At 59.2% G+C, this 24874-nt stretch overlaps 1 protein-coding gene across 1 annotated transcript; it reads left to right on the top strand.

The window, feature by feature from the left end:
- The first annotated feature begins 1550 nt into the window (after nucleotides 1–1550).
- EDEM1 (ER degradation enhancing alpha-mannosidase like protein 1) lies at nucleotides 1551–23360 on the top strand. Its single transcript, XM_054594518.1, has 12 exons — nucleotides 1551–2123; nucleotides 7919–7991; nucleotides 10881–10984; nucleotides 12013–12184; nucleotides 13122–13305; nucleotides 15208–15382; nucleotides 16726–16846; nucleotides 17279–17449; nucleotides 18624–18697; nucleotides 19633–19729; nucleotides 21340–21543; nucleotides 23204–23360. Exons 1-12 carry the CDS (start codon nucleotides 1618–1620, stop codon nucleotides 23291–23293), a joined length of 1971 nt encoding a protein of 656 aa, XP_054450493.1. The 5' UTR covers nucleotides 1551–1617; the 3' UTR covers nucleotides 23294–23360.
- Nucleotides 23361–24874: the final 1514 nt, after the last annotated feature.

Genomic DNA, 24874 nt, shown 5'->3' with positions numbered 1-24874 from the left:
CCAGTCTGCATTACGCCTCCCTGGTCTGGCAGAGCCCCGTGAGAGTGTGATGAGTGTCCCGCAGGAGGACTCCGCCGCCCCCTTAACCGCTCCCCGGTCACTCAGCCAGTCTCTGACGTGGGCCCCCCCACAGGCCTCGCTTCCCAAGCTTCTCAGGAACCTGGCATAACAGGCACATGGTCTAAATTGACTGAGCACAAACCTTAGCAGACATCACCAAAGGCAGCCAACAAACGAAAACAAAATCCTGTGTGGAATGTTTACCTAAAAGCCACTGCCCTTCAGGGTGAGGGGTAGAGTGATCTGATCGGGAATCTAGCCCACGCCTCAAAGGCTGGGCTCCTGCGGCGGTGCACGGGAGAGAGAAGGGCAAGTGGGAGGCGCGGGAGCGGCCCTGGTGCCATGGATCTGGGAGCGCTCATTCGGGGGCGGTACCAGTCTTGACTCCTCCAGCCCCCGCCCCCCCGCTCCTGTTTGGAGACCGAATTTCGAGACAAAGGCAACAACATAACTCAGTATTTCCTGAAATTGCCAGATGCCAAGAATCGCCCAAGAGCACTTGTTAACACATATTTCCAGGAGCCTCCGTCGGAGTTTGATTGGCCCGGGACCGGACCTGGGAACATGTATTTTACAATATATGAGAGCTTCTTACAAATTAGAGCGTTCTAATTAAAAGAGCACAATTCAGGATACCATTGTGCGCAATCTGGAGCTAAATGGTAGTATCCTGCCCCCATTATGAACAGGCAAGTTAAAAACCCTGCCCTTCTGGGGGAAAAGGTGACGGGATTAAGAAATAGGAACCGGTAGATACAAAATACGGGCATGTGAAGTAGAGCATAGGAAATACAGGCAATATTGTAATAACTACGTATGGTGTCAGATGGAAATATCGGGGCGGGGACGCCTTATAAAGTATATGACTGTCTAACCACACCATCCTGATGCTGTACACCTGGAAGTAACATAAAATAATATCAAAAGTCAACTGCAATTGAAAAAAATTTTTTAACCTCTGCCCTCGCTATGCAAAGTAGCTCCTTCTACACAGATGTGTCCCCGTCCCTCCTCTTTCCCTACGTATTTTAACTGTCACCACCCCTGACCTACAGCTGGAGAGGCTCTGCCCGTCCCGGCTCCGCCCGGCGGGTCCGGGCCACGTCTGTGTTCCGCGACCCGCGGGCGCTCCCGTGCCGCGCTCCCATTGGCTGGAAGTTCCGTCGCCCGGAGCCTGAGCGGCCTCTACTCGCCACGCCAGCCCGTCGGGACTCCGGACCGCCCAGGGGTGGAGCCAAGTGCGGGGGCGTGGCCCTGCCGGGCGTGGCCTAGGGCGGAGCGGGCGGGCTTGCGGACGTCCGGGCGGCCTATGGCGCGGGAGGCAGAGCGCCGCGCCCCTCGAGGCTGGGGGGCCGGGCCAATCCCGGGCGGCCGGGCGGGCGAACGCGAGGCCTGGCGGGCCAGGCCGGAGGGCCCGGGGGCGGGAGACAATGGGCCGGTTCCTGGTGCGTCAGCCCGGAGTTCCTTAAAGGGGAAGCAAGCGAGGCGGCGGGCGGCGCGGGTGCGGCGGCGGGAGGCCCCGCGCGCTGGGAGGATGCCCGCGGCGTCCGCGCGACCATGCAATGGCGAGCGCTCGTCCTGGGGCTGCTGCTCCTGCGACTCGGCCTCCACGGTGCGCTGTGGCTCGTCTTCGGGCTGGGGCCCAGCATGGGCTTCTACCAGCGCTTCCCTCTCAGCTTCGGCTTCCAGCGCCTGACGGGCCCCGACGGCCCCGCGTCTCCCGCCCCTGGGCTCGGGACGCCCGAGGGGCCGACGGGGCCGTCGTGGCTGCAGCCGCCGGGGCCCGGGGCGGCGGCGGGGCGGCAGCGGGCGCCGCGGCGGCCCCGGCCGGGCGTGTGCGGCCCGGCGCACTGGGGCGACGTCCTGGGCGGCCGGGGCCGCGGCCCGGACGAGTACGAGCGGCGCTACAGCGGCGCCTTCCCGCCGCAGCTGCGCGCCCAGATGCGCGACCTGGCGCGGGGCATGTTCGTCTTCGGCTACGACAACTACATGGCGCACGCCTTTCCGCAGGACGAGCTCAACCCCATCGACTGCCGCGGCCGCGGGCCTGACCGCGGAGACCCGTAAGTAGCCCTCCGCGCCCGGGCCGCCCTCTGCCTGCCGGTGCCCCGGAAGCCCGGCGCCCGCGCCGCCTCGGCGGGTCCCCGTGAGGCCCCCCGGGCTGGCGGCGCCTGGATGGGCCGGAGGCTGTCCTCTTTCTTCATTCTCCCGGAATCAGGAACTACAGGACGGCTGTCCAGCGCAGCCCCTTTTACGGATGGGGAAACTGAGGCCCGGGGCCCGGAAGGGACCGTGGCAGTGCCAAGAGGTGACTTGGGGGGCTTTGGGCTCCCATCTGGAGCCCGTCTTCAGATGAACATAGAGTGAAATGAAATCTCTTGTAAACGCAGCTTCGAAATAAGCCCTTATCGGGAGCCACCCCTACCCCTGGCTCTTCTGTCTAAAAATATAAAAATCCAGGAGTTGACCCCGGGCAGGGACTTCCGCAGAGCCCCGCAGGGAGTTTGAGGTAGAGCGGAGCGACACCCTTTCTCCTTCATCACGGGGCTGCTTGCTGGGCAGCAGATACTTAGGTAGCAGGGAGGGGCCATCTGGCCCAGGTTTGGGGTCCTGATACTCAGGGTGCGGTTCCTTGGCCGCTGAGGTGACTGTCGCCGCGTTGCCCTCTGTGTCCGTCCCCTAAGTCCCCAGCTCCACCGGCCAGTTCCGCCTTCCACCAGCCTTGTTTGTGAAGGCTGCGCTTCGGGGGCTACCGCGGTTGACCTCAGAGTCCAAGAGGACGACACGCCCAGCTAAGGACCTCCTCCCCGGAGGGAAGGTGTGCTTTGTCACTCACCCTGTTGGGCCAGACAGGTGACTGCCTGCCTCCCTCCGGGTCCCCCACCCCGAGGTGGGAGCTGAGGAGATGGGCTGCTCGGTCCTTCGCGACCACGCCCTGTGGGTGCCTTTGGACGTTTCCGCACAGGTTTTTCCTCACCTGGTGAAAAGCAGCCAGTCCGATCCTTAGGTTTGAAAAGGAGCCTGAAGAGGCTTGAAGGGTTTTTAAAACAGTTTGTTTCTCTACAAGTCCACATGTTATGGTGCAGTTTGAGAGCATGATTTTCAGGGACACGTGGTCACGTCCCAGGTTGACTTCCAAGGACTGGGCCTTTCCAAAATTGGACCAACTGATGAGCTTTTTCTCGCTTTTCTCTATCAGTCTTTATACACTTAAATGTATTTTCTTTCTTTTTTTTTTTTTTAAGGGAAAGCTTTATTAAATTTTGGAGGAAAAAAAGTACTGGGCCTTTCCAAATTGTGAGAATTAACGAGTTATTTGTTTTTGCTTAACTCTATGGGACTTTATACCTATATATTTTCTTTTGATCTTAATTTTTTGTGAAAAATTAAAATTTGGAAAACGAAAGCCTTAAATGCCACCAGACAGCTATTTTTAACTGGCCTTCCTACCAGCCCCTGCCACTGCGCCTACGCGTCCTCTGCAGAGTTGAAATCAAAGCATGTGTGCATGTTTTGGAGTTTAGTATTTTCTGTCTTGTGCTCATGGGGTTACAAGAAGGGACAGGACACGTTCAAAAGGACCCTCTTGCCTGTCACAGACTTTCTCTCTGCCTTCCTTTGTGGCGGGGACCTGAGGACAAAGTTTAATGACGACCTGTGATGTGTAGCACGCTCGGGTGGCACTCCCGCAGTCTGGAGAGTGAGTTGGTGACATTTCTGTGCGTTCCCTAATGCGTCCGAGAACCCTGGAGACCCGGAGCCCCTCGCCGGGCAGGGGAGCGGGCAGCCGGCTCGCTTGTTGGGCCCTGGGCAGCACAGGCCTTGGGTTCAGGGGGGGCCCACTCGCCAGTGTTTGGGTTTCGCTCTGCAGAGCCATTCTGCGTAGAGTGAGGTTAGGGCGCTTTGAGACACGTAGGCCATAGGAAGGGTGGCGTGTAAGGGCGGTGGCATCTGGGTTGGCGTTGGCGTCTTTGAGGAGGTGAAAAAGCCCAGGCTACGGGGGCCTTGAGTCGCCCCTGCCACTGGGCCTGTCTGAACAGTGGCAAGGTGGGCTTTGCTCAGGCCCCTTCCTCTACCTGCACTCCTCCCAGACTTCAGTATTTTCAAGTAATGTTTAGCTAAGCTTCGCCGTTCTGGCTCTGAAACAACAGGGCGCGTTCTGCTCTCCAAAATAAATACCCTGTGACAGAAATCTTTCAGCTACTTTAAAAAATCAAATGTGTTCCAATGACTGCTGTCAAATGTATTCTTAGGGTTCCTTTTAAAACATAGAGTGGCAGAGCTGTTCGAATATTATTTAAAAGGTCCAGAACCAAAATACGGCCGCTGAACATGTGTGTGGTTTTTTTTTTCTAGTCACATTTTCTCAAGGCTTATCTCGCCATCTTATTTGACTAGTGGTAGGGTGAGTGGTTAACATGAAGTAAATATAACCTGAACTCTTTAAAAATAGCAAGTCTTTCTGTCCAGCTACAGATTGTTATGCAAAGTCATTTCCTCTCACATCCCCAGTTTGGGTTGGAGGGTCCAAATTCAAAGCTCCTTCAAGCCCTGGCTGGTGCGGCTCAGCTGACTGAGCACCTGCCTGAGAACCGAAAGGTCGCCGTCCGGCTCCCTGTCGGCACAGGCCTGGGTTGCCGGCCAGATCCCTGGCTGGAGGCGTGCGAGAGGCAACGATCACTCATGTTTCTCTCCCTCTCTTTCTCCCTCCCCACCCCCATCGGAAAATAAATAAATAAAATCTAAAACAAAAAATAGAAAAACAAAAAAAAAACAACACAAAGCTCCTTCAAGTAAATTGGATATTACAATTTTGCCACCCTGTGAATAGTGATGCTTCAGGCATCGGGCACGAGATTCTTCTTTGCTTTCTCCCAACCTGTTGCTATTCAAACAAAAAAGCAAATCTCAAACTAACGAACCCCTGAACCAAGTCGTTCCTGGGCACCCCTGGCCCGAGAGGGTCTCGTCCACATTCCTCGCGCTTTCTCGGATCCTGTCCTCCCTCCAGGTCAGGCCAAGTCGTCCTCGCGGCCCAGTTGACCTGTTTGAAGGTGGTTTTCCTTGACCGACTCCGTCCTCCTTCGGACTCCTCCCCTTTGAGCTGCCACCCCAGCTTCCACGCCTCCTTCCCGTGGCCCGTTTCCCCAGGCCACCTGTCTCTTGAGCACAGGACTGTTCCTCGGGTCCCCTCTGTGCCCGCCCAGCACCAGACAGACTTCTGAGCTGCTGGTACGGGTTAAGTGCACATGGGAAATGTTTTTACACACATTTGATTTCATTAACAATGTGATCAAAAAATTTTCCATCAAAGGCCATAGTCTCTTGCGTGGTCTCTGTTTTGGGGTGAGAAGCCCTGAACGGTTCATAGCGGGAGAGGGTCGTGAAGTGGGGGGCTGGGTCGGCGTCGCCGCGGTGTGGCCAGCCAGCGTGGCGTGGGCCTCGGGGCCCAGCCCTGCCCTAGGAGGTGGATCTCTGGACCCACAGCACTTAGACGGGATCGAGTCAGGCCGGCCGCTGCTCGGGAGGCTCTATGCAGAGCGAGTGCGCGGTCTCACCAACGCTGTGGTTGGGCATAAGTGGACTCAGGATACTTTGGTGGTTTAGGCCAAGAGGGTTTTATGGAGCCTACTTGTTTCTTCATTCCCCTCCCTGTTATTCTTTTTTCCACTTGGGCACATTTTGAAAGCGTGTAGAGCAATTACTGGACAGAAAAGAGGTACGAGTGCTTTAATGACCACCTGGGCTCTTCGAGCGGATCCGCCTGACTGAGTGAGGCCACGAGTGCGTTTGCCACGGCGGCGCGTGCAGTCATTCATTGTTGGCCACTGCTCGGGCATTGCATCGAAAGGCATTTTAAAATTGGGCCCCTTTTAGCTATAGCCCGAGAGGAAAGGCGCAGTGAAACGTGGGAAGGGGCGCAGCGATCCTGCTTCGTAACGCCCCCCACGGCTGTGCAGGCGGCGCGGGCAGCCCCTGCAATCGGCTCACTGTCCGGCTTGGGTGCTCGCTGGTGGGAGAGCTGTTTTCGCTGGGTGGGTGGGTGGAGGCCTCTTCTTCTTTCTGAGCAGCAGGGCCCTGTGGTTCAGTGTGGACGCCCAGCAGAGCCTGGAGTCGGCCGGGCGGAGTGTGAGGCTGCCCCTGCCTACTGTGCCCTCCTCCAGCTCCCACAGCTCCTGCGCGCCTTCTGGCGGCAGCACCCTCGCGGCGCTCACTCCAGCCCAGAGCTCTCGTCTGCAGAGGGCCTTCTGCAGTTCCATACATTTACTTAGAAAGAATGCACAGCCCTGGCTGGTGTGGCCCAGTGGACTGAGCGCCAGCCTGCAAACCAAAGGCCTGCGAACCAAAGGGTCGCCGATTCCATTCCCAGTCGCGCACAGGCCTGGGTTGCAGGCCAGGGCCCCAGTAGGGGGCGCACAAGGCAACTGTACATTGATGTTTTTCTCCCTCTCTTTCTTCTTCCCTCCTCTTCTCTCTCTAAAAATAAATAAATAAAATCTTTAAAAAAAAAAAGAATGGACAAACAGAAGAGGCAGGAAGGGAGCTTTTTCAGCCCTGTGCCTTCATGGCTTGTGAGACACAAGACAGCCCCCATTCTGGAGCCTTCTACATAGTTTGTTTTTTAAAAAATGGACCTAAAATGTTGCTCTTTAGGCTTTGTCCCAGATTAAGGGGCATAACAGCATAAAACGACCAGGAGGCCCCGGAAGGTAAGAGGCGCCTGCCATGTCGAGCTGCCACGTGCTCCCTGTAAGGCCATCAGTCCAGCCAAGACAGCGGGACAAGGACACACTAGAGCATCCCAAGGGGCAGAGAGAGTGGTCCAGGGTTGACGGAAGATGCCAGAATACCGACGACCCTAAAACTGGGGCTGTCACTCTGGCCTGTGAATGCCCTCGTATTTCTCCCCTTCTCAGCTTTTTGCGATCCTGCGGTAGCCCTGGGTTGTGGGGAGAGGATCCCTGACCCCCACCCCCACCCCCACCCCCCGCCCCAGAACTTGTCGGGCTGCCCAGATGACATTCACTGCTTCTCCCTCCCTGCCCTTCCGGGGTGCCCGAGCTGTTGTCATTGTCACAGTCAGTGTTACGGAGGAGACCCACCAGAGTGCCAGAGCAGCCTCGCCCTGGTTGCAGGCCTGGGCCTGGTCTCCGGTGGCTTCAGGGAGCGGAGCCCGTCGGTGGGGGCGGAGCCCGTCGGTGGGGGCGGAGCCCGTCGGTGGGGGCGGAGCCCGTCGGTGGGGGCGGAGGCGGCTGGAGCAGGAGGTGTGTGGCGGCTCCTGTTACAGCCCATCCCAGAATCCACGGGGCCAAGGGACTCTGGGCGAGGCAGTAGCGACACACGGGATGAAGAAGCTCATGGACTGCCCCAGCCCAAGGACCGAGGAGGGGGACGGAGGCCGCCCGCCCCGGAGGACGTGCCGCTTTGGGGCAGAGTGGGCGACGTCCGCAGTCGCGCGCTCGTGGGGCAGGCGTGGGGCAGGGCTCTCCCTTTCCGCCCCACGTTCCTACTGGTTTTAGAGTCGCAGGTTGCTGGCGCTGAGCAGACACATCACTCGGGGCGATGAGGGTGCGTCCCAGAGGCGGCAGGTGACTTGTCACGTCTGCCGGCTCCGGTTGGGTCTCCTTCCCCCCGTGGTAGAAGTTGTCTCGGCTGTTCTGGGACTTGGTTCAACTTGCAGACACTGTAAAAGCTGGACTTGTGAGCGAGCAGGACCTTCCCCACCCTGATTCTCCCCCGAATCGTAAGGAGAGTCGGCCACAGTTTTAGTTTCTGAGAGATGTTGTATTTTACTGTCTTTTTTTTCCTCTCTTAAAATAAAGCATCTTTGTTGAACTTTACTTTGTTTCTCTTTCAGTTCCAATCTGAACATCAACGACGTCCTGGGGAACTACTCTCTGACCCTGGTTGATGCGTTAGATACACTTGCAGTAAGTATCCAGCCTCGTTTTTATTTTAAATTAATTAAGCTATTTTGGAGTGTGGTAATCCTAGTTTCCCCAAGGATGGGAGTTCCAGCAAACCTGACACTCAGAATGGTCTCCTAGCTCTCAAACTCGTGTCCCTCATTGACCTTAATACCTGGAGCAAGAAAAGCATCGGAGGAGAGATGAGGGGAAGGTGATCCCCCTAAGAAATGAACAGGAAAGTGGGATGATTTGGGGGGAATCTCTTTTTTTTCCCAGTTACCCACTAGTTTATTCCCTCAAAGAATCAAAAGAGCATTTCATTGAAGTTTTTTCTTCTTTTTTAAGATCTTATTTATTTTGAGAGAGAAGGGAAGGGAGGGGGAGAGAGAGAGGGAAACACCAATGAGTGGTTGCCTCTCACATGCCCCCTAGTGGGGACCTGGTCCGAAACCCTTTGGTGTGCAGGCCAGCACCCCCTCCACGGAGCCACACCAGCCAGGACCCATTTCGTTCCAGTTCACAGCGATTGTGAACTGGGATGGCAGGAGAGGTGTTTTGGAGCAGCAGACAAGAACACATTGTCAGCTCCTGGGCCCCGCGAGTGTGGGAGCCCCGTGCGGCCCTGTGCCGCGCTGTTTTGACTTCTGGGGGCGCCACATGCTGGGCCCCGCCTCGGGTACTGCCTTCACCCAGTCGGCTCTGGGGAGCGAGTGACCTTTGACCAGAGTCGCTGAGCGGGTGGGAAGCAGCTGGCCCTGTGGCAGGTGCTCGTGGTCAGGCAGGAGGGGTGCTTGGTCTCCTGACCCCCTGACTGAACACAGCTCCCAGGGGACTGTGCCCCAGGCAGTTGTCACATCTTTCCCCTCCATTGTCCAGCCTGCCTTTGCCATTAGAAAATGTGGTGCAGGCCCCGGTCCTGCGTTTAATAATTTACCCCCTCGCTTTCCTGGCGAGAGGTTCGAGTGTCAGGAGCCAGAGTTGCACAGCGCTGGCGAAGCTTGCATGGGTGCGTGCAGCGCAGCTTGTAAAGAAGCTCCAGAACTTGGAAAGGGCCTTGCGAAGTCTGCATTCTGCTTGGCCCTCCGTCTAATGGGGGATCAGGGCTGGGAGCCTGCCCAGCGGGGGACGCAGAGCACTTTGGCTTCCCAGGATCCCCTCCAGCGTTTGTGACTCCAACTCCACCATCCCCCGCCGCAACCAGACGTGCCGAGGCTGGTGTGTGCGGCCCGGTTAGAGCTGACTCACAGAAGGTGACAATCTGACTCAGCCGCATGCATTGCTTCACAAAGTCCCCAGACTCCCACACGGCTGTGGGAGCCTGGCCCTCTCACCCCACCTGTCTCTCCCCCGCCATCCCCTGCCTCGCTCACCAAGTTCAGGACCTTATCTCTGTCACCCACTGCAAGTACGAAGTGTTCCAAGAACGAATTCCTGCCAATCCAGCGCTTCCCAACACAGACTCCAGGGCATCCTTGAAAGTAGAATTCTGTCCTCAACTGAACCTGGGGAAGTTTGCATGTCTGTCCCACTGTTGGAGAGCCACCGCGCACCCCAGCACTTCAGAGGCTCCGAGAAGCCCCGCAGGGCAGAGACCCGCTGCCCTCCTTGGGCGCAACCAGCGCTCGGAGCCTGCTCAAGGGTGTCCGCCCTGCTGTCCGCGCTGACGATGGCAGTGAACTGTGGCACCAAGCTGCCCTCGTGGCCTCCTCCTCCGCCTTCCACTCAACCCGAGACCAGCCCGGTAGCCGTGGCATTGGCAGATGTTGGCACCAGTGCACATCTGGGAGGAACAGACCCTCTCTGTGGTTTCCATTGTACAACATCCGGCCTTTGCTGTGTTCACACTTTAGGCTTGTTTTTCAGGGGCTACTTCTGTTGAGGTTTTCCTTTTCTTTGGTAACATTTCAAACTGGCTCCCGCACGTGTGTCGTGCACACTGCCCTGCCAGACGCAGAGCAGAGCCCCTCGAAGACAGCAATCTGCCGGCCTGCGGTGCGGCCTGCAGCGCGGTCACGTGGTCTTTTAAAAGGAAAGAGCTTTCAGGCCAGAAAGGAGCTGCCTGTACTTGCTCTGCGAGGTCCAGGGAAGTAAAAGTGAGGGGAGATGCCCCCAACCAGGACGCGCTAGGAACCAGGGCAGACGTGAAAGAGAGAGGGTCTGAGTAAGTGACGCGTCCTCCCGGTGTGTGTATCCTTACGACGCTGTAAAACTTTGGACAGCACAAAAGCTTTTCCGCTCAGGTTAATCTGAAAACGTTGGTGCCCAGTTTGCGTTCCACAGAGGAGAGAGCGCTTGGCAGGGTGTCACGGCCACGCCCCCCAAACAGGAACCAGGCTGTAGGGCACATTCCTAAAGGGACCGCGCGGATTGCTGTTCTGTTTGTTTCCAGCGTCCCTGGTTTTATGCTGTGCTCTGAAAGATAACAGTTGTATTTCTCCAAGCGTTCAGACATCTGGACCATTTTCCAGATGTTTAGTCTCCCGGGAGCCAAGCACCCAAGCTGCCCGTTTATCTGAGGAGCAGCAAGGAGGTGGTATTTTTGTTTCTTCAATGTTGCGATTTCCAGAACTCGAGTTTTGTTTCTTCAATGTTGCGATTTCCAGAACTCGAGTTTTGTTTCTTCAATGTTGCGATTTCCAGAACTCGAGGACCGCTAACGCCTGTGTGAGGGAGAGCGGAAGGGGAAGCTGCGGGGGTCTTAGGACGAATCGCGTCCACGGTTTTGCCATTTGCAGGTGTGGCTGTGGAGCTGGAGGAAGTGGCTTGCCATGTGTCCCTGCCGATAGTCTAAGGCCTGGCTGGGCTTCTGTACCCCACGCAGATGCTAGGAGACATGGCCCAGCCCCCGCAACCCTTCCGCGTCCATTTCGTTCCAGGCTGTTGTAATGGTTTGTGTTCCTCTTTTTAAAGATAATGGGAAATTCATCCGAGTTCCAGAAAGCAGTCAAGTTAGTGATCAACACAGTTTCATTTGACAAAGATTCCACCGTCCAAGTCTTTGAGGCCACAATAAGGTAACATAGCCCATAAGGTGACAGAGGCCCCCTGTGTGCGTGTGAGGCCAGGGACCCCCATGCAGGTCCCCCAGCTGCGAGATCGAGGCCGGGGCCCATGGGGACGTGTGGCACTCTGGCCACTTTGTGCCTTTGTTTCTTGCGTTTGTCAAACCCGCAACAATTGACATTTCAGAGCAATTACATTTTGGTCTGAACAGAAAATGTTCCCTTAATGTAAGTCTGGCTTCACTTCCTCCCTTCACTGTGTCCCAAGAAAACCCCTGCAAGGTCCGGCAGGAAGTGAGAGTCCTCCTCTGCTGCCACCGCAGAGGACCGCTGGCCGCCCAGGGCGCGTCTCCCCGCGTGCGCCCCTGAGGGACTGGGCGTGCGTTCCGTTCCCGGGTTGGTATCTTGCCTCTTTAGCTTGATATATTGTGATTTTTTTTTTTAATTTTATTTTTGAAAATTGTCTGACTTCATAATGTTCCAGAGGTACCATTTATTTGAAATTAAAATTATGAAAGCTTGTCACAGCCCAGGTCAGATCGTTCACCACCTTTTGGGGACAGGACCCCCGCTCCGAGCGGGTCATCACCTCCTCTTCCTCACCGGGCCTCTTCCCCATCAGCTGCTTGGCGGCCAAAACCAGAAGTTACTTAGTATTTGCCACCACGCCCTATTTTGTTTCTCCTAACGCTAAGCGTTTTCCCCAAGCAAGAGAAGCCCAGAGCGATCATCAGAAAGAAAAGGCAGTGTTTATTCTGGGCGCAGTTGGAGCCCCCACTTCGGATGAGGGGGTCAGGGGACAGACCTCAGCTGTCACTTCGCGTGGGGTCGTTGGCGCAATGCCTCTCTTCCTCTCGGTAACGTGGTGAACTAGACACGGGCTCTTCTTACTGGGGAGCTTCAGGAAACCAAGGTCCAGCCCTCCTGATTCCAAGCCGCTCGGAGTCACGCAGATTGAGGCTGCTTGTGTCTTTCTGACCCGGCCTGTGCGCATGCCCGGCCAACCTGCTTCCCTTGTCTCTGTGCCCCTCTGTCACCAGGGTCCTGGGGAGCCTCCTTTCCGCCCACAGAATAATAACGGACTCCAAGCAGCCCTTCGGGGACATGACCATCGAGGACTACGACAACGAGCTGCTGCACATGGCTCACGACCTGGCCGTGCGGCTGCTCCCTGCCTTTGAGAACACCAAGACGGGGATCCCCTACCCCCGGGTAAGCACAGGGCCCCTGGTCCACCGCCGTCCTGCGCGGGGGTCTGTGCTGACTGGCTTATGTGGGGCGAGGAGGGGGCTGGTATGCAAGAGGAAAGCTGTGTCTGAGAGAGTTTGGCCCTAGAGATGATGTAAACGTTTTTCAGTCCTTTTGGCATGTGCTGAGCACCTACTGTGTGCTGGGCGTTCAGGGACACACCTGATATCATAATCCTCGTTAAGGAAGGAGTTGCGTTCCCATGCTCCGCACTGTCGGGTCGCCTGGGGGATTTCTGTCCCTGCTGCAGAATAGTCTGGGGGTTTGTCTTCATCTCCAGCTGGGGCACGTTTCCCCGAGACCCTCCCGTGGGTGTTGTGGGAGCTCGGTGACTGTCCTTCCTGCGGATCTTCCCAGTTCAGCCTGCACAGACGGGCCAGTTAGCTGCCAACTTAAGGGCAGGATCTGGAGTGAGGTGCCCTCCTGTGGCAGCTGGCTGGCCGCACGCAGACTCCTCGGGGACCCGAGCCGGCCTCTGGGGCGGCCACAGCGCCCGAGGGATGAGCAGTCTGTCGCGGACCACTGTCCTCCCCTCCAGCCTGCGGTTCATTTACATTCTCCCCGCAGGAGTGAGCTCACAGCCCACTCCGCATGCGCACGGGATCCCAGCCGCCTGGTCTCACGCCAGACCGGGCACTGCATGACCACGAGGAGAACTGGGGGGGGGGACTAGCAGACAGCCCTCCCATGACTCCCTAAGGCCTGCTCTTACGCGTAAGCCGAGGCCCCGGCGTCCTCATTGCCTTGTGTGTATATCTGAAACCCTCCTGCTTCTGGGGAGGCCGCGAGCCGACCCACTGCAGTGGGTGTGGCCCTCCGTTCAGTGGTGCAGCCTGGCCCCGCCCCCCTGGCCCCATGGTCCTCCAGCCGGGCCTGCGTGAGTGTCTCTTCCTGTCCCCAGGTGAACCTGAAGACGGGCGTGCCTCCCGACAGCAATAACGAGACGTGCACAGCGGGCGCTGGCTCCCTCCTGGTGGAGTTTGGGATCCTGAGCCGGCTGCTGGGGGACTCCACCTTCGAGTGGGTGGCCAGACGCGCCGTGAAAGCCCTTTGGAACCTCCGGAGCAATGACACCGGCTTGTTAGGTACGGGGCACCTGCCCCGGCTGTGGGGACTGCGAGCATGGGCCTGTGTCCTTCCCTCTTCTCTCGGGCGCCCCCCTCCTCCCCACGCCTGCCTCCTCGGGCCTCTGAATCCGAGCTGGAGGCTGGCCCTCAGCGTGCGCCCTGTCCGGCCCCTCCCTGCCGCCTCTGCGTAGCGCCCGGCCGTGAGGCTCGGCCGGCAGAGGACGCTGCTGCCCTCTGAGACCCCCTCCGACCTGCTCCTCGGCAGATGCCACCCCAAAGCCATTGTCCCCGAAAATGCTGTGAAAGGAAGCGCCGTGAGGCAGGCTCTGCCGCTCTGATGCCAGGTTCTACACAGGACGCTTGCACGTCCTGTCGGGGAGTCCAGGCCGGCGGCCGGCCGGTCGGCCTGAGCAGCGTGCCCGCTCAGACGCAGGGCTGGGCAGTGAAAACTACACATAAAATTGCTCTCGCTTATGATTTTCATAGCAACTTTTTTCTCTAGTTTACTTAACCCTAAGAATACAGTATACAGGACAGGCACAGAATATGTGGCGCCTGGACCTCGCCAAGGTTTGCGGTGGGCTGTCAGCAGTGGGTGTGGATTTCGATCGCACGGCAGGGCCAGCCCCCAAAGGCCCACGTTCAGCGTCACCTGTAGGTTGAAAGCTCGGATTAAACCTGCATTAGGTGGGTTTACTTTTCCCTTGAGAATGTTAGGCCAAGGTATTTTTATTTTTAATTGCAAAAATTTCCAAATAGATAAAAGCAGGAAGAAGGGATCAGGAGCGCCGGATCCCCGTGGGGTCGCCCTTCAGCGTTGGTGGTCTTCAGCGTTTCGCTGACGCGGGGTGTGATTTAAAAACGGGTTCCCCCTCATGTCGCTGTTGGACATTGAGAAATGCATTTTTGTCATTGGGAAGCGACTTGATTGTCGTGGGGCCGTATGGCTCCACTTCTAAACAGTGATTTGTGATTACACCTCACATTCTTAGACTGATTTACAAGTTAGTCGCAGTTAACGCCAGCAGAAACAAAAACGCCACCCCGCCTGTCACCCCACGTCACCGGACAGTGACCTGCGTCACTGCGGCTTTCACGGACTTTCAAGCTGTAGTGTAAACAAACGTTTTTATTCTGCCTCCCAGCTGGCAAGTCATGGGTACCTTGTTTTCAAAGTGGCTGCCTTTTTTTTTTTTTTAATACAACTCCTATTTAAAAGATTGATTCATTGATTGGTTTTAGACAGAGGAAAGGGGGGGAGAAAGAGAGGGAGAGAAACACCCATGTGTGGCTGCCTCTCACATGCCCCCTACTGGGGGCCTGGACTGCAACCCCCGCCTGTGCCCTGGCTGGGAATCGAACCGGCGACCCTTTGGTTCACAGGCCAGTGCTCAGTCCACTGAGCCCCACCAGCCAGAGCCATCAAAGTGACTGTCTTTAAAATCCACCCAGTAGTCCATCAGCTCTCCTTCTGATGTCGGACCCTTAGATTATTTGTTTTTTTCCCTTTTTTTCCATTCTACAGATAATGTAAATTATATGATCTGTAATTCCCTGATGAACCACAGCAACACTTTCCCTTAAAAGTGTTCTGAGGGTGAGTCCCCAGGAGTGGCAGACCTGCGCCAACAGCTGCGTACACTTCTGGCTTTTGAAACGGGCCGTCCGTCTGGAGAAGCGACGCGCCCGCCCTGTTTGGCTCTGGCATGCGGTGTTTCCCCCGCATCTGAGTCCGCACGGAACCCCGTGTATTCGGAAAGGCCCCCGGCTGACCAGGCTGCTGTTAGGACTGGCCTCAGCGGGGGCCAGCTGTCCTTCTCTCTCTGACTGCCAAGGGCTGAGGCACCAGGACCCCAGAAGCAGGCTGCGCCCGCCCCCGCCCCCAAGCTGGGGCCTGACAGTCTCTGTTTGTCCCCACAGGCAATGTGGTCAACATCCAGACAGGCCACTGGGTCGGGAAGCAGAGCGGCCTGGGAGCCGGACTGGACTCCTTCTACGAGTACCTCTTGAAATCCTACATCCTCTTTGGAGAGCAGGAAGACCTCGACATGTTCAACGCTGCCTACCAGAGCATCCAGAACTACTTACGGAGGGGGTACGTCCTCTGCCCGCGCCCGTTGTTTGTCAGCCACTTGGGGGCGAAGAGGTGTATTAGCCGCCCGCTGCTCCTGCATAACGAACCGCCTGAAACCCAGTGCTCACGGCAGCAGGCAGCGTCCCACACGGCGTCCGAGGGTCAGGAGCCGGAGCGGCTGAGCTGACCAGGGCTTCACGAGGTGGCCCCCAAGCTCTCATGGGGGCCATGGCCTTGTCACGGTCCAGTCGGGGCTGGGGGGCCCACTTCCAAGCTCCGTCAAGCGCCAGCCCCCGCTGGCTGTCAGCCGGAGGCCTCGGTCCCTCGGAGCTGTTCGTCAGCAGCTCACGGGTGCATCCTGCTGAGGAGGAAGGAGGCCCAAAAGGAGGCCACATGCTTTCACGACCTGACCTCAGAGTGGCAAACCGGCGGCCCAGACCGGCCTGGCACCGCGCGGGAGGGGCCGCCCCGGCGCGACGGCAGGGAGGTGGGGCCCCTGGGGACTGTCCTGGAGCCTAGCTGCCTGGCGGAGTGACAGGTGCCCCTGTTTATCGGGGCGTTCATTGCAGATGGAACAGGACGAAGACTTCATGTCTTTCACTTTCCAAAGAATTGTCAGGACCGGCCTGCGTGCCCGGTGGGAGCAGGATAGTGGCCACGCTTCTCCCTTCCGTGTGCCACAAAACGGCACCGTTTGCTGCCCCTCCGTCACGCTGCAGTGTGACGGCCACCTGGGTGCCCCCTCTCTCGGGGCCGGCCCGTCCCGGCCCCGGGGCTGCCTGCGCGGCAGGGCCTTTCCTGGACCCAGTCCCACGTCGGCCGTCGTGGGCTCCCCTCTGCAGGGGCTGCGCTCCACTCACGGCTGCTTGGCCGGAGCTGGCGTTCTGGCTTTTGAAAGCCCCCAGCAGAGTTGGTGGCAGTCCCTTGAGCGTCTAGCTCTGATGCGCTCCTGCGGCCCGTGGCGTGGGGCCGTTAGACGAGAGGCTCCTTTTCTCTGCAGAAATAACCAGGCTCCCCACTCAGGCCAAATCCCGCGTAGACCCTGGCCTTGCGCCACGTTCCAGACGGACGTGGCCCTGTTCTTAGACCCGAGCGTCAGGGCCTAAGGGCGCCTTCTGCGAGCAGAGCGAGGTCTGACCCATCCCAAGGCTGAGCTGCAGCTTCGGTGCTGCCGCAGGTGTGCCCTGGCGCGAGACTCTAGGACCGACAGGTGCGGGCTCCCGTCGCCAAGGGCGTAAAAGAAGGGGAGGGAGGAAGGCTGATGTTGATGTCACTTAAGTCAAACTACCCAGGGCCGCTGCGGGGCAGAGCCGGGCCGCCGGAGGTCCCTCCCCTCACCCTGACCGCTCTGCTTGGGCCCGTAGCCGGGAAGCCTGTAACGAGGGAGAAGGAGACCCGCCGCTCTATGTCAACGTGAACATGTTCAGCGGGCAGCTGATGAACACGTGGATCGACTCCCTGCAGGCCTTCTTCCCCGGGCTGCAGGTACTGGCGCCCCATCGCGCCCCGAGGGGAGGGCCTTGCTTTTCCGGACCCCGCGCACCCCCGTCCCTTCGGACCTGGGAGGTCCAGGCCACAGTCCGTCTCAGTGATTCTGTTTGTGCCGCTAGTTGCCAGAGTGTTGATCCGGGCTGTAGATAAACACGTAGCCACGCCTGAAAAGTGACCGCGTGTCTTTTTGGATGTCCCCTTACTCAGCTGTCTCTTGTTCTGAGCTCAGCAACCCCTGACCTATGCTGTTCTTGCCCACCTGGCCCTGAGGGCCCCATAGCGAGCGCTGTGTGGCTCCAAGTTGCTGCTTTTGGGGTTGGTCTTGTGTCCAACCCGGGGTGGGTGGTGGAGGGCCCGCGGCCTCCGTGTCACGTCTTGCCACCGTGGGAAGAGCGCCTGAGCCTGGTGCCCTGTGTCCGCCCGCAGGTGCTGATGGGAGACGTAGAAGACGCCATCTGCCTGCACGCCTTCTACTACGCCATCTGGAAGCGGTACGGGGCGCTGCCTGAGAGGTACAACTGGCAGCTGCAGGCGCCCGACGTGCTCTTCTACCCTCTGCGGCCCGAGCTGGTGGAGTCCACGTACCTGCTCTACCAGGTGCTGCGCCGCCCGGCCTGCGGGGTCCAGCGTGGGGGCGGCCGGGCAGCGGGCCCTCGGCTCACACCTGCTGGTCGGTGCAGGGCTGCAGTGTTCCGTGGTGGCACCACTCGCGGTTCCACGGGACCAGGGCTGTGTCTGCCGTCATACGACGGCGCTAAGCTGCCATTCTGCGAGCCGAGCCGTGTCTTCACCATAGGGCTCCTTCTCACGTCCTTGGATAATCAAGGTCGATTCGGTGCCTAGCGTTTTCCAAACTGATCTGGCCAAACACTCTTTCTGGGGGTGCAGTTTGTGTGCTGTGGGACCCGGTCTCTGCAATAATTATTCAGACAAAACAGTTCTTTTTCTTGCTGGTCAGGGAAAGTCAGGGAAATGTCTGAACGCCTGTCCTTGTTCAATGCTGAGAGCACGGAGTGTTCGTCCTTGGTGCAGTGGCTCCCGTGCCGGAGGGACTGCCGCTCCCTGCGAGGTCTCCTCCCCCGCAGTCACGGGCTGGTGTTTGTCCCTCGCCTGCCACACATGCACACACATAGAACCTCCCGTTGCACACTGCGTGGGGCGCTGGCGGCGTGCAGTGCAGCCGGTGCGCCCAGAACAGCACCTGCGGGGCCGGCCCCAGTGACCGGCGTGTGCTTGGCAGCGGCCTCGGTGCTGGGGCCCAGGCTCAGTGGGGAACGTCCTAATGCTGAGCCCCGCTCTTCGGCTTCTCGATGCAAAGCGGAGAAGCCCAGGGAAACTGGCGGGGGCCCTCGTGCTCCTGGGCGAGGGGGCCTCTCCAGAGAGGGAGAGCTGCCTGGGGTTTCTCGCTATTTCTGTCTGCGCTGCTTCCCATTTTCAGCGTCGCCCTCGTGGTCGCTGTTTTCCTAGGACCAGGGCACAGCTGCCTGCTCGCGGCCTGGCCTCGGCAGCCTCCCCCGAGCCCGCGTCCAGCCGCAGCTGCCTGAGGTCTCTGCTTTCGCTGCTGCGCGCTGGCGCTAAGCAGGAAGCAAGCGGGAGCCCCGGCTCTGGGAGTCCCAGTGGGTGAAGTGCACCTCCCCGGTGCATTCTGCCCCAGCACGCTGCCTCCCTTTGGCCGGTGGCCCTTCGGCTCCAAATGCCCACAGTGCCTGCGAGGTCTGCTGCCAGCATGTCCTCAGGGCTTGCGGGTCACACGCTCTCCTGTTCCCTCCAGGCGACCAAGAACCCCTTCTACCTCCACGTGGGCATGGACATCCTGCAGAGCCTGGAGAAGCACACGAGGGTCAGGTGCGCCCGCCAGCCCCGCCTCTGGCGGCCCCTCTGGATGCACTTTCAGCTGTTCTGGGGAAATGCTATTCATTCGCTCCAGCATTTTAATTTATAGGACGGGTCATTAAGGTTAATTTTATAGGGAAATTGCTTCCTTTTTATGTAATAGAGCCTGTCCATTATAGCAGGAATGGCTTTTTATTTTCTCACCATTTTTGTTTGTAAGGTTCCAGCAGACTTTGTATTTTTTGTTTTTAACCCTACTGCATTTTATGATTTGATTTATTTATTTTTAGACAGAGGAGAAGGGAAAGAGAAAGAGAGGGAGAGAAACATCAGTGTGTGGTTGCCTCTTGCGCACCCCCAACTGGGGACCTGGCCCGCAACCCAGGCCTGTGCCCTGACTGTGAATCGAACCAGTGACCTTTCAGTTCGCAGGCTGGCGCTCAATCCACTGAGCCACACCAGCCAGGGGAACTGTGTGTATCCTTAATGTGTGTATCTATGTATGTATAAAAAACCCTATTTCAATTTTGTGACCTTTTTTCACCTAGGTAGTATGTCATAAGTATTTTTTAATTAAAAAGAAACTGTCATAGGCTATCCAAATGACACGTCAGTTCCATAAACATTAGGACAAGAACGTGTAACCCAGGCCTCCCACGTGGCAGCCGGCCGTTTTCCCGGCGGCCTGCTATGCTTGCGGCAAACCCCGGCCAGCACCCCACCGCCCTTTCCCTACAATTAACCCGGGGACTCGGCTGCCTAGGCCACTTGTGAGTGACTTGCAGACAGTCCGGCTAAAGACAGACAGCCCCTGAACCCAGCACAATGTGTTTGTCGCATGGCATGGGCAGTGCGGTCACCCCTCCGTCACTAGGCCTCCCTGCCCCGTCAGTGAGGGCGTGGCCGCGACGGGGCTGAGGCGGCACTGACCGGGGCGCCCTCCACAGGTGCGGGTATGCCACGCTGCACCACGTCATCGACAAGTCCAAGGAGGACCGGATGGAGAGCTTCTTCCTCAGCGAGACCTGCAAGTACTTGTACCTGGTATGTGTGTCGTGAGGTCCCCCGGCCACCCGAAGCGGTTGGCCCTGCTCCCCGTGGCCTGGAACCTCGGCATTGGGGAGGCTCTGTCAAGCAGAGACATGAGCTTGCAAACAGTGCGAAGCGTGGCCACGGCCCACGGAGGGCCCACATAGTGAGGTGGTTGGGGGGCTTCTCCGGGAAGAGTGTGGCGTCTGTCCTCCTCCTCACGGTGTGATCTGGGCAGAGATCTGCGGCCGGGCTGACTCTCCGGCCCCGCGCACGTTCTCGCGTGTGCGGAGAGACAGAGAGTCTGCACCTAGAAGGAGCCGCGGGGCTCGTAGTCACGTAGAGCTCCCAGTCAGTGTCCGTGGTGGGGGCTGCACAGACACGTCGGGGGGCCTGCCTGAGCATCATCGCCAGGCGACGGGCAGGGCCGAGGCTTAAACCCCGGTGCTGACCCCTTCTCGAGCGCTCTCCCCGCCTTGCACTCTGCGACAGGCACGCGTGGCGTTGGTGCACCTGTGCACGGTTGGCTCCATACAAAGGCCCGGAGGGGCGGGACTTCCTGGTGGGGACAGCGCAGTGGACGAGAGCGGGCGCTGCGTCACGGAGACCGAGGGGCCGTGGTCCCCCGATGGGCGGCTCCGGGGGGGTGCTGAGCCAGCCGGGCCCGCCCTCACAGCCCTGCTGCGTCCCGTTCCGCAGGCGCAGGGCCTGCCGTTCCAACAGTGGGCTCGTGACGGGCAAAGCTGGGGCTGGACGTGCCAGTCCCATGCTTCAGTGCCACTTTCCACAGGAGGCCGCCGAGGAGGCGTGCCTCCCAGCAGCCATGTGGTCTAGCCAGTGTCCTGCTCCCAGATGCCACCTGCCGGGTCCCCTCTCACTGGGTCCCCAGTGGCGGCACAGGCTGACCAGGGCCAGGCTGCACCCCGTGCGGCAGCCGCGCTGTGGGGCTGTCTGCAGTGTGGGCCTGCAGGGAGCGCAGGAGGCCCCTAGGGTCTGGGGGAAGGACCCAGGGTTGGCAGAAGCGGGGCCCAGCCTGCCCTCCCCCACTTGCCACGCAGGCATGGCGGATGGCGCTGCACCCCGTTTTCCCTCTTTTGTAAAGCACTCGAGGAGACTCCCAGGTGCTTTCCACCTGAGATGTCCCAGCGTCCAGTCATTGGGCCTTTATGGAGCCCTGCTTCCTCCCCGCCAGCCCTTGGAGGAGGGACCGTCCCAGGCACCCTGTGTCCCCAGAGCCTGGTCCCACCCAGGCACATGGATGCGCGGGGCGGTGGCCCGCGAGCTGCGGGTGCCAAGGACAGGCCACCTGCCTCCTCCCTCCGCATCTGACAGTGCGGGGGCCGGGGGGGGGGGCGGGCAGTTCTGGACCCAGCAGGAAGCCCAGGGCTTCCGCCCACCGCCCGGGTTTGTGTCTCGCCCCGAACCCTGTGACTCAGCCAGGGTGCGGGGGCACCCGAGTCAAAGCAAAGTTGGTGGTTCGGGCTCGCAGCCAAGTTGGGAACCGCAGTTGTTCGCTGATGCCTCCCCGCGTCTGTCACTGCAGAGCCCAGGGGCTGCGCCCGGGAGCCAGGTCCCCCGGCACCGAGGTCGCCAGTTACACCTTTCTTCTCTTTTCTCCCCACTAGCTCTTCGATGAGGAGAACCCAGTGCACAGGTCCGGGACGAGGTACATGTTCACAACGGAGGGGCACATCATGTCTGTGGACGAGCACATCCGGGAACCGCCGTGGAAGGGGCTCTTCCCTGAGGAGGGCGGGCGGGGCCCCGCGGGGAAGCCCGCGCACAGGCCCAAGTCCCACGATGCGAAGGTCATCAACTCCAGCTCCAACGTGAGTTGCTCCCGCTCTGTCCAGGGCGGCTCGTGTGCGGAGGAAGGCACGCTGGCGGCGTCAGGGGTGGGGAGCCACAGGAGCAGCGCTGTGTCACTCCAAGCTGCAGGGGCCGGTGGGGACAGCGGTCACAGCAGCTGGAAGGGCGGGGGCGGGGGAGGTGCCCGAGGGCAGCCTCGGCAGGAGCCCCCGCAGGACCGAGCCAGCTGAGGGTGCACTTCGCCCTCCTTCCTTCCGACCTGCCCGGCGCCAGAGGGCGGCGGACCTGTGTCAGAGTCACCGCGTTGGCTGGAGCAGGGTGCACTGGGGGGCACGTGGGCCGGAGGGCGGGTGGAAGGGAGGCGGCACCGCCCCAGCAGGAGCAGGAAGCGGCGTTGGCCACCGCACCTTTCGTGTAGACGCTCCAGAGGGCCATGGGGGTCCGGCCGCACCCTGGGCCGGCGGGTCACCCGGCAGACCGCGGGGGAGATGTGGAAGCGGGGCCAGCGTCTCTCGCCACGGTCCCCGCTGCCCAGCAACTAATTCAGGTGCGGGGGGAGGTTGGGAGTGAGGCCGGGAAGCGGGCCGGACACCGGCTGGAACAGGAGGCCTCGTTGTCCCAAAGGCGTTGCATGCCATCTCCCCTCGGCAGAGCCTTTTGGGGCTGAGATGCCCGCTACCCCAGGCCCTGCCCCTTTGTGTCCGCCCGGAGGTCTTGGCTGTCAGCCTGTGAACAAAAGTGAGAGGCCAAAGCACAAAGTCCCGCGACTCCCAGGTTCAGGTCGTGCCCTGTGGACCAGAAGGCGACGCTCACGTGGTAGAGCCGGCTGCCACATTGGCCCGGCGCTTGGGCGCTGAGGGGCCCCATCTGGACAGGGCACAGCCTAGTGGGGCGCCCGCCAGTCCCCCAGGTCCTGGGAGGAGGGCCCGGCCGCAGGCTGCCGGAAGTCAGGAGGGCTTCTCAGAGGAGCTGGCCTTTCAGTGGGTCGTGGAGGCAGGAGGGGCCTCCGGGGGCAGCGGGCCAGGTGCTCAGGCAGAAAGAGTGCGGGTGGGACACCTGGCCAGCTGAGGGGCCTGTCGGGCGTGGCTCCTGAGGACAAGGCCCAGGCCCAGGCGCGGTCCGTTCGGAGCGGCGGGGGCGGGTCCTTTGGGGAAGAGCCCGTCACCATGTGTGTGGGGACTGTCCCAGATTCATGCTTGTTTCTCACACTCGCTCTCCTTGGAGGGGAGAGGGAAAAACGCCTTTGATTACCAAAAAAATAACTTTTTTTAAAAGCACTCTTAAGCCTTTAGGTTTTAGTTGTGGATGAGAAGAGCCATAAACTCAGAAAAACCAGTTTTTCCTAAGAGCAAACGCGCCCATCGGGGGCGGACGAGGGACCGCGGCCGCAGTCCGTGGAAGGTGGAGGCCGGGCCCCTCTGTGCACGGGGGACGTCAGCCCTCGGGGACAGTGGGCAGTGTCTGGGGACAATCTCAGTGGCCACATTAGGCGGTGGGGTTGGGGGTCACCGAGAGGCAGAGGCCGGGGACGCTGCTAACGCTCCCACAGCGCCCGGACAGCCCCAGACGTCCCGGCGCCCGGCTGAGAAACCTGGGCCCGGCCACCCAGCCCAGCCCTGAGGCTCAGCGCGGTTTCTCCTGCGAAGTCCCCATTGTCCCCCACCGCTTTTCTCTCCCCAGTGCAGTCGCGTGCCTGACGAGAGGAGGTACTCGCTGCCCCTGAAGAGCGTCTACATGCGGCAGATCGACCAGATGGTGGGCCTCATCTGACCGCCCGGCCCCGTGGGCCAGTCGCACCGGACCAAACACGGCGGACCGAACGCCGCGGGCCGCCCCGGGCCAAGGGGGCCGCCCGGCCCGCGCCCGCGCCCAGCAGAGGCTTGCTCACGTCACTGTTTCTCTTCTGTTCAATAAAATGCCCTGTTTTTCTTATGGATACAGTTTGGAGTGGGGAGGCCCCTGGAAGGCGGCTCCTGGTGACTGTGCTGATGGCGCTCAGCGCAGCCGACGGGCCGCTTTGGACGGACCTCCACAGCTTCCCCCGGGCGGCCGCCTCGCTGGCAGCCGGCTGTGGGTGCAGGGAAGTCCTTGGGCGTCCCTGTTGATTGCACCTTGTCATCCTGCCTCTCATTGGACAGCTGGGCTCTCCCCGATACCCACCCCTGATTTGGGATTACGTACAGGGGAAATAACCTAGTTATTCAGTTGCACGCCAAGTAACCATCTCAGTATTATTAGTTATCCGCTTACAAATAATGGCGTTGCCTGAATTCTAACAGGCGGTCTCTTCAGTTGTCACGTTGCTCTGGAGAGCTCGCTGGTGGCCCTTGTGGATGTGTTTCACGTTGATGTGAACTTGCTGGAGGAGCCCGCCTGGTTCCAGAACCAGGGTGTGTGTCTTTCAGGGAGAGAAAACCCCAAGGTTGTCTGAGCTTCCGTCTGCCTCACTTACTAACCAAGGACCCTCGGTTCCGACCGAGGATTAGAATTTTGTTTCCTGTGTCTAGTGCCAATCCATTCAGTTGGGGGCAGGAGTGATCAGAGGACTTTCTAGCATCCTTGAGCCGTTTCTCTGTCATACAGGCTTTGGGTCAGTGCCTTACGTGGCTTCGGTTTGGGTCACAGCTCCTGCCTTGGTTCCAAGAGGCGAGTTCTGTACCGCTCTGCGGCGGGACCATGGTGAGAGGGAGGGGGGCCTGATGGGTATTAGTTAGCAGGACTCTGGAAACTTCTTGGCCAGTCATTGCCTTTCAACTTGACATTTTAAGCAAGCATTTATAGGGAGAAATGTGTGCTGCAGCGCCTTCTTTCTCGCTTCCTTCTTTGTATCTCTCTGACCACATGCTGCGCGCTCAGGCAGAGACGGACCCGGACCCCTGGCCTGGCCCCGCTGCGGCCTCCGGCCCCGCCGGGCACGCGCCGCGCTCGCTCACGGCTCTGCGCGAGATCTCACAGGTGGTCTGTGGTCTGTTTACCTCTGTCATCAGCCAAAGGGACACATTGTATTCCTTCTTGAAAATTAGTTACTGTTTTTAAAAAGATGTAGAATTCAGTTCTTCCACTTTTAAAAGGGTAATTTTCAGTAATAATGTATCCCCACCATCTTTTAAACATTTACTACTCCAGTTGTTTTAAAGTAAAAGAATCAAATGCTTCTGTGTTACCATTTTTTTCCTTTATTTCAGAAGCATTCTATTTAGCAACACTGTCTCATTGGCCGCACAGAAAATTTACAGTCTCACTGGCCCAGTAAAACCAAAGTGTCTCCTTTCAGATCCAGCCCTGCAGGCAGAAGCGCCCGTAGCTTTTCTCCGGGAGAAACCGAGGAGAGGCCTTCCCGACCCGCTTGGC

This window comes from Pteronotus mesoamericanus, unplaced genomic scaffold (genome assembly GCF_021234165.1).
Source record: "Pteronotus mesoamericanus isolate MK-2021 breed Mesoamerican mustached bat unplaced genomic scaffold, CSHL_Meso_final scaffold_533, whole genome shotgun sequence".
NCBI lineage: Eukaryota > Metazoa > Chordata > Mammalia > Chiroptera > Mormoopidae > Pteronotus > Pteronotus mesoamericanus.
Note: the sequence above shows the minus strand (reverse complement) of the source record. Positions and strands in the feature narration are given on the sequence as shown.

Bases quoted from the DNA above. Each gene is read 5' to 3' on its own strand.
- EDEM1 (XM_054594518.1), top strand. From the start codon at position 1,618: ATGCAATGGCGAGCGCTCGTCCTGGGGCTGCTGCTCCTGCGACTCGGC. The intron at 17,450-18,623 runs GTGCTGCGCCGC...TGTTCCCTCCAG, and splicing joins CCACGTACCTGCTCTACCAG to GCGACCAAGAACCCCTTCTA. The intron at 21,544-23,203 runs GTGAGTTGCTCC...TTCTCTCCCCAG, and splicing joins TCATCAACTCCAGCTCCAAC to TGCAGTCGCGTGCCTGACGA.